Source organism: Camelina sativa, chromosome 17 (genome assembly GCF_000633955.1).
Source record: "Camelina sativa cultivar DH55 chromosome 17, Cs, whole genome shotgun sequence".
NCBI lineage: Eukaryota > Viridiplantae > Streptophyta > Magnoliopsida > Brassicales > Brassicaceae > Camelina > Camelina sativa.
The window spans coordinates 26806649-26815851 of record NC_025701.1 but is presented as its reverse complement, the minus strand read 5'-3'; the positions used below and the strand labels follow the sequence as shown (position 1 = coordinate 26815851).

Below are 9203 nucleotides of genomic sequence, written 5' to 3'. Positions count from 1 at the left end.
AATGGTGTACCGGAATAAGATGATTGTGATGTTGAGCACATGTCATCATATAATTGGTATATGTGACCATGCAATACATATATTTCGCGTAGTTGGCAATACATTTTTTAAGTTGGGATGTGTGGCCATGTATTGAACGATACTTCGTGTAGCTGAGTATCTTTTTTCCATACTTTAACCTCAAAATTTTGGTTAGTTCTTTTTTGTTGAATTGTGTTTGAGAAAAAAGTAAAAAACAAATCTCAATAACTAACTACATTAGAAAACAAAATCGACTTCGCTTTTGCTGAAACAATTATCCAATTTTTATTAATTTTTAGATTTAATCACTAACGTTTGTAAATTTTATCAAATTAATCACATCGTTATATTGTCTAATAGAAAAAATACCGATTCCACAAAGCAATTAGATGATAAGATTTTTTGTTTGAAAATTTCCAATACTATCTTCTCGTAATAATTTATATATTATAATATGCTGATTTCAAATGTTTGCTATTTTTTATAATATATACAGAAAAATAAAGCAAAAAAAAAAACAAAAAAAAATCTATTAAACCCACCCTAAAAACTCGATCACTTTATGCCCCTTCAGAGAACTCTCACCCTCAAAAACCATCAAAATATTTATCAGATCATTCTCTCTCAAGTTTCTAAAAATTATCAAAGCATGAACATATGTAGAACAGAATCCTCAAACTGTGAAACCCTAAAGCGGAAAGAAGAAGTGAAAAAATTCGAGAAGAAGATTGAAATAGAAACAAGGAGAGGTCCATGGACTGTGGAAGAAGACATGAAGCTCATCAGTTACATTTCTCTTCATGGTGAAGGAAAATGGAACTTCCTCTCTCATTCGGCTGGTAATTTCTTAAGCATTTTGATTATTAGAATATGATACAATTAAGATGTAATATTTTCTTCGATCCATATCAATAAAATCATCATAATTAATCGTCATATGTTCATAACAAATTGTCTCAATTGGTTTCTCAAGCGTAGCTTCCCCGATAGATATTAGATTGTGTATATAACTAGTTTAAAATGGTTAAACTTTGCTATTGAACGACTCTTCATAAGCTCTTCAAACAAGTACGTAGAAGTAGTCATTTTTTGTTCTTAAACATTTTACACTAAATCTATCCTCTCTTTTTTTATCAGAAAGTCATTTCGGATTTTATGAGTACACAATATGATCTAAAGTTTAATAAAGTTAATAATCTGATAACTAATTGAAATGAAAGGAGTAGATATAAAAGGTAATTTTCGTCTTATCGATGTTTATTCCTAATTTGCATCACATATTAATTACTTAATATGTAAATACATAAAAAGTCTATGATTTTTTCGTAACTATGATAATACTTTTCTTATGGCTGTGACTTCTCCATGTCGAAAAAATATAATTTCCTCTGTAGAATTGGTAAAGTAACAAAGAACAAGTTGACATCTTCATAGTTCATTATTATCATTAGAAGTTTACTTTCGTATGAAACAGATTGGTCGGTCCAAATTTATTTATTTTCACTACAACAAATATGTACATTGATAGCAGACGGATATAGCTCATTTTCCGTCACTGCTATGAAAGATGAGATTTTTTTTCGCTTACTTTTTAATAGCATCTTATTAACGCTATGATAGGAAAATTATGTAGCGGGAAACAAAAGTGACTTTTGTCCGCCAATACTTAGTGAAATTATTCACTTAATCGCCAAATAAAAAAAAAACCCAAAAACTCGACACACTCTCTCTCTCTCTCTCGTTACAACCTAAGCTCAACCTAAGAAGATTTCTTCTTCTAAATTCTCTGTGTGTGCTCAAATTCTTCTAAATTTCTTATCAATTCTTCAGTTTTATCGCCGTTTGTGAAAAGCCCCAATTTCGCCGTTTGTGAAAAGCCCCAATTTCGCCCTAAATCTCCATATCCATCGCAATTGATAGCTCGAATCCATTTTTGAGGCATGTCTTTCTTCTTCCTCCTAATTTCGTTATTTGTTTCGATTATTTGTGATTTCAAACAGCTTTTGATTTCGATAAGGGTCAGATTTAGTTATCTGTTTTGTTAGGGTTCGATTTATCTAGATTTATTTCGTTATCTGTTTTTTAGGGTTCGATTATTTACAGATTTTGAGAATGTGGAGTTTCGAATCCATCTGTTTTGTTAGGGTTCGATTATTTACAGATTTGACTCAAAAATAGCTTTTGGATTTGAGTATTTGCGCCTTCATAAACTGAACGATTTTTTTTTTTTCCCAAGTGTTGGTGATTGAAATGTTGGGGAACTGAAGCTTCTCATTTCTCTGTACTCACACAACAGGTTAGTATCACTCAACCAATAGTTAAACATTATTATTACACACGAATATTGGTGATTGCTATGTTTTGTCCTTTGAGTCTGATTCGTATAAATAGTGATTAGATTAGTGAGATTTTACACAGTTAGATATTGGTTTAAGAGCATCTGTATGTGTCTGAAGTAGTGCAGTATTGTCTGAATTGTTGCTTAATGTGAGCTTTGTATAATATGTATCTCTATTTTATCTATAAAGGTTAAAATTTATATTATAACATATAATGTTGGACAAGGCATGGGTGCATCTATGCAGGTAAGGAATTATATTTCATAATTAGGTTTTATTTTGGGTTTGGATACTTTAAGATGTTCTTTTAGTTATGATTTTTTTCTTTAATTATCCATTGAAGAGCTGATCCTGGTTATAAAAGTGGAGCTTGGAAATTTGTAAGGGATGTGTCTGCGGCTTTAGGTGACATAGAAATGATAATATGTCCTTGTAAAGACTGTCGTAATGTAGTACGACAGTTAAACAGTGTTGTGGTTGAGCATCTTGTAATAAGAGGGATGGATGAGGCATACAAGGTGCATAGTGATTGGTATCATCATGGAGATGTGAAGTCAGTAGATGAATTTCAAAGTAAACCAACTCAGTGGAATGAGGAAGTTTTTGAGTTATATAAAGCTGCTGAATTTTTTGATCAAGAGTTGGCTTTTAGAGGTGACTTAGCTGACCAACCTGTGGGCGACTTAAGTGAGATTGCAGAGGGTGAGGACCAACAAGAGGATGAGTTCCTTGCAAAGATCCGGGATGCTGAAACCCCACTATACCCTAGCTGTTCAAACCACAGCAAGTTATCGGCTATTGTGACTTTGTTTAGGATTAAGACACATAATGGCTGGTCGGATAAGAGCTTCAATGAACTGCTTCAGACATTGCCAAGCATGTTGCCAGATGGTAATGTCTTTCACACATCATTGTATGATGTCAAGAAATTTTTAAAGAGCTTTCATATGGGATATGAAAAGATCGACGCATGTGTTAATGATTGCTGCCTCTTCAGAAAGAAGTTAAAGAAGCTTGATAAATGTCCCAAATGTAATGCTTCACGGTGGAAGACTAATAAGCGGACTAATGAGGTAAAGAAAGGTGTCCCACAGAAAGTATTAAGATATTTTCCAATTATACCAAGGCTGAAGAGAATGTTCAGATCAGAGGACATGGCTAAGGACTTACGGTGGCATTACACTAACAAGAGCACTGATGGAAAACTTCGACATCCAGTAGATTCTGTTACATGGGCTCAGATGAATGAGAAGTATCCTTCATTTGCAGCTGAAGAAAGGAACATACGGCTTGGGCTGTCCACAGATGGATTTAATCCATTCAACATGAAGAATAGTAATTATAGTAGCTGGCCTGTGCTATTGGTAAACTACAATTTGCCTCCTCACCTTTGTATGAAGAAGGAGAATATAATGTTGACATTATTGATTCCTGGTCCACAACAACCAGGTAATAATATTGATGTCTACCTAGAACCTCTTATTGAGGATTTGAATCATCTGTGGAAGAATGGAGAGCTAACGTATGATGCTTTTAGTAAAAGTACATTTACTCTAAAGGCAATGCTTCTCTGGACCATTAGTGATTTTCCTGCGTATGGAAATCTTGCTGGTTGTAAAGTAAAAGGTAAAATGGGATGTCCTATGTGTGGGAAAAATACTGATAGTATGTGGTTGAAGTTTAGCAGGAAACATGTCTACATGTGTCATAGAAAAGGTTTGGCTCCAACACACAGATATAGGGAAAAGAAGACTTGGTTTGATGGAAAAGTTGAGCATAGGAGAAAGTCAAGAATTTTAACTGGTCATGAAGTTCATCAGAATCTGAAAAACTTCCAAAATGATTTCGGAAATGTGAAAAAGGCTGGGATGAAGAGAAAGAGAACTGTCTATAAAGAACCAGTGTTTGACAGTGATGATGATGAAAGTGAATCCGATGAAGATGAGGAAGTAGAAGTAGATGAAGATGAGTTATCAAGGTGGAAGAAAAGATCCATTTTATTTACTCTGCCTTATTGGGAGGATCTACCAGTACGGCATAATTTGGATGTAATGCACATAGAAAAGAATGTGACTCACAGCATTGTATCCACATTGTTGCATTGTGGAAAATCTAAGGATGGTCTTAATGCTCGTAAGGATCTTCAACATCTTGGTCTAAGAAAAGAGTTGCATCCTACCACAAAAGGAAAGAGAACATATCTTCCAGCAGCACCTTGGTCTTTGTCCAAGAATGAGAAGAAGATTTTTTGCAAACGACTATTTCATTTTAAAGGTCCAGATGGATACTGTTCTAATATTTCAAGAGGAGTTTCAGTAGAAGAGTGTAAGGTAGGAGGTCTGAAATCACATGATTATCATGTCTTGATGCAACAGCTTCTCCCGGTTGCACTTAGAGGATTGTTACCAAAAGGTCCTAGAACAGCAATACTACGGCTATGCGCATTCTTCAATCATTTGTGTCAGAGAGTTATTGATATTGAGGTTATTACAGTATTGGAAGCTGAAATTGTAGAAACGCTTTGTATGTTTGAAAGGTTTTTCCCTCCAACCTTCTTTGATATCATGGTACACTTGACTGTTCATCTAGGAAGAGAAGCTAGACTAGGAGGACCTGTGCATTTTAGGTGGATGTACCCATTTGAGAGGTATATGAAAGTTCTAAAAGATTTTGTAAGAAATCCTGCAAGACCAGAGGGTTGTATAGCAGAGTCATATCTTGCAGAAGAAAGCATGCTGTTTTGTAATGAGTTTCTGAAAAAGACAACCAATGTAGAAGAAAAACCTGAGAGGAATGTAGAGTATGTGAACAGCTCTATATTAGAAGGTCGTCCAATATCAGCAGGAACGTCATTCACTCTTACTGAAATGGAGAAGAATATAGCCCATCTTGCTGTCATTCAANAAGTGATGCTCCAGCATTTTTAACAAATCCAGATGAAGATCACCTCGCCAAGCTTTTAGGACCTGACAATTCTGGTAGGCTGAGGGCAATGGGTAGAGGCATGAGTAAGACCAAATTAGCTTGTTTACAAATGCAGAGCAAGTGTATGGCTGAAATGGAAGAGCGGCAAGTAAAATTAGTAAAACAGGTCAATGCCTTGGAAAGTGAACTTGGCAGAATCAAGAATCAGGTTAGATACTTAAGAGTTCTCTACTATTCATCAGCCAGTTAGAGTAATATAAATTGATGTTATTTTTGTTTATGTTACAGAGACCAGAAGCTGAAATGGATGAAAACTCAGCTGCAAGAGTAACATATTCTTACTTCTTTTCATATCAGCTAAGTGATTCTTCTTAGTGTCGTTTATGATTCTTAGTTGCTCATGAAATTGTTGCAGAGTGTAAACAAAAGAGCACATCCTAAGTGTGTGTTTGTTGATTGGTCTGACATTGATGAAAATGTTGGTGAGGGTCGGATTCTTTCTTCTGATCCGGATGACATAGTGAATGACTGTCGTCTTGGCCCTTATGATCTCAAAGTGTTAGTTGAAGCTGCATATAAACCAGATGCATTTCTATGGAGACCTGCACAAAAGATCTTTCATATGAAAGAAGCTGTTGGACATATAATCGCATGGCCAACTGATAAGTGTAGACTGGTAGACAACAACATCCAAATGGAAGACATTGCCCCTATGGTATTTATAATTTCTAGCAATGTGTTAGCAATGTATTACCCCTGTCTATAATGCTAATTAATTATATTGGATTTGTTTACTGATTGTGTTTAACAGGGTATACAAGGAAACAAATGTAAACTATTGGATTTGTCTAAGGGTGACGTCATTGTTGCTGAGGGGCGTTGGGAGACACAAGAACCAAGTGCGTTGGTTAACGGAATTCCTCTTGGACCAAAAGCAGTTAAAGTATTTGTGGATTCAGTAAAGCAGCCTGATACATCACTATGGAGACCTACAGCTGAAATGTCATTTCTTGAGGACTGTTTGATGGCTTACGTATCTTGGCCCCTGAGTAAGGTTGATTTTGAAAATCCCTCAACTCCAACTGGTCAGAATGCTACATCACATGCTTCTTTGTCTGCATCAAAGGCCAAGTCTGCAGCCACAGCTTCTAAGTCTGCTACAGAGTCCAAAACTTCAGCAACAGCTTCAAAGGCTGCATCGCAGGCCAAATCTGCATCTATGTCTTCTAAGTCTGCATCTGGTTCTGAGTCTCCTGTTGATGATGCAACGGGTCCAATATCACCAATAAAGAATACTTTACCATCACAGTCTCCTCTCAGGAAGTCTCCAGTAAGTGTTTTCATATGTTATGAAGTTGTTTTTGTTAATTATATGATGACTGATGGTTTATATTGTAAACATGGCAGCGCATTAATAAAGTTATTTCCAAGGAGAATAAGAAGTGCAAGTTGATGGATTTAACTGAAAAGAATAGGGTTGTGGCTGAAGGACGATGGGGAACAAATGATCCAGAACATAAGGTTCACTTTACTCGCTTGGGTTCTAATGCAGTTAAAGTGTGGATAGATGTTGTGAAGGTGAAAAATGTAAAAGTTTGGAGGCCATCCGATGAAATAGAGATTATTGAAGATGCACTTAGCTCCTGCATTGCTTGGCCAGAGAACAAGGTCATTATGTCTTAAACTGATGGTTTTATTGTGTAATGTTAAGTACTTGAGATTGCTTGTTTATTTTGGATGTTCTTGAGACTTTGATGGTAAACTGATGTTCTTGAGACTTTTGTTATGTATTTTGGATCTGAGACGTTTATTAATCAGATTTTATGAGATTTTATAAAACAGGTTATGTGTGCTATAATCACATATCAGAAAATGCTATAAAAGTACAGGTAAACGTTATGATAAAAGAATATACCATAGCACAGTAAACAAGATAAAACAGCATTTCGCAACAGCTATATTAGATATGTATAACATAGCACGAAAAATTAAATATTGTATAAATTTTTGCAAAATTATAATCTTGATAATACAGCAGTTTATTAGAGCTATGCTATAAAACTATAACATAGCACGAAAAAACAAATGTTGTATAAATTTTTTCAAAATTATGATCTTGATAATATAGCAATTTCTTAAAGCTATGTTATATTTTTATAACATAGCATACGTAATAAGTGCTATTGTATATGGGGTACATATAATAACAGTGCCCTAAAACAGCGCTCATGAAAACGCTATCAAAGACCTATGATAGCGTTTTTCTCTGGTTAACAATGTGCATATTTGTTGTAGTGTTTTCCTTTGGAGTTCTTTTCAGTACTAGCCTTTTTGAGTGTGGAACTCAAACACCTTTCACAACCATCCAATACGATAAAGTCTCTCATTTAATGGTTATCTTTATTGAATTGAGAAATTGTAATAGTGACAATATAAAATTGACTAATACAAGTACGTACTATTTCACGTTTTATATATTTATTGGAATAGTTTACTATGGAGACAGGACTGAACAGAACGGGAAAGAGTTGCCGACTGCGGTGGCTGAATTATCTCCGTCCGGATATCCGCCGTGGAGACATATCTTTCCAAGAACAATTCATCATACTTGAACTCCATTCTCGTTGGGGAAATCGGTATGAAACCATTATATATATCGACATAGTTATAGAGAATACATCTTTTCATATTAAAAAAGGAGAGATGAGAAAGCAAATTTGAAACGTCTCTATGAAATACGCAATTTAATATTCAATTATTAGAGAATTGAAAAAGATCAAATCAATGCGTCTTTGAAATTTCTTGGTTGAATTCTGATTGTATACTAAATTTGTATCATATTTGAAATTAAGATAAGAAAAATCAGACTCTTTTTATCAGCAATTATTGTATTCACGAAAAGGATTATATAAATTTAAATATGTTATATTGAGTTATAATTGTTATTTTTAAATAACATTTAATTTAGAGCATGATGAATTATCTAATAACGATGAATTGATTGAGATTTCAGAAATTTGATATTTGTATATATATATATTACATTTTTCTTGAAGGTGGTCAAAGATTGCCCAATATCTACCGGGAAGAACTGATAACGAGATAAAGAATTATTGGAGAACACGTGTTCAAAAACATGCAAAACTTCTGAAATGTGATGTGAACAGCAAGCAATTCAAAGACATCATCAAACATTACGTACTGGATGCCTCGTCTCGTCGAGAGGATCGAATCCACTCAAAATGTCGAATCTGTCCCTAACCAATACTCGCCTGAGAACTCGAGTGCGACCACTGCCGCCACGTCATATACGTCGTCGTCGTCTGAGTCCGTGAGATCGAGTTTCTACGGTGGTGATCAGATGGAATATGGAACGAAGTTAGATTCAAACGGTGGTGATTGGTTCAACGATGGAGATGCGTTAGAGACTTTGTGGAGTTTTGACGAACTCAACAACTGGCTCTTAGAGTAGCATTTCATGTGATGGATTGATTAAAGTTAATTATAAGACATAAATAGTTTTGTTGTTCACGCATGCATACCTACGGTGATTATACGACATAGTTTGAAAAGTTTCGTCGTCTCAAATAGCATTTAAGCTTCTTTTTGATTGCATACATTTCGAATTCTAAGACCGAATATTTAATTTCGTAGCGCAATATATACCTCATTTAGAAATTTCAAGTTTGTAGGGCATATATCTTCTTCCTGTTTGGCTAACCAATACGACAATACTAGTTTATTACTAATCAAACTCAATATTAACTTAGTTCGTACGTATAATCATTAATGGAATTTGAGCTGGGAACTTCTAATATTTTAAACTAAAAGAAAAGGACGTACGTGAATGATGTCTCTATTTCCTAATCATGATTAGAATATATTAATTATTATATAGCATAATCCAACTCATGTAAC

The 9203-nt window shown here is 34.7% G+C and overlaps 1 protein-coding gene and 1 pseudogene across 2 annotated transcripts; both read left to right on the top strand.

The window, feature by feature from the left end:
- LOC104758092 lies at positions 534-8904 on the top strand (annotated as a pseudogene).
- Positions 2315-5614, top strand: LOC109129830. Of its 2 annotated transcripts, XR_002036133.1 has the most exons (3): positions 2315-3544; positions 5298-5493; positions 5574-5614. XR_002036133.1 is itself a non-coding variant. In XM_019238675.1 (2 exons), the coding sequence occupies exons 1-2, from the start codon at positions 2777-2779 to the stop codon at positions 5298-5300; spliced, it is 771 nt and encodes a 256-aa protein (XP_019094220.1). In that variant the 5' UTR covers positions 2315-2776; the 3' UTR covers positions 5301-5551. The 2 variants fall into 2 exon arrangements, 1 of the variants encoding a protein (XP_019094220.1); XM_019238675.1 differs by lacking the exon at positions 5574-5614 and having other exon boundaries at positions 5298-5551.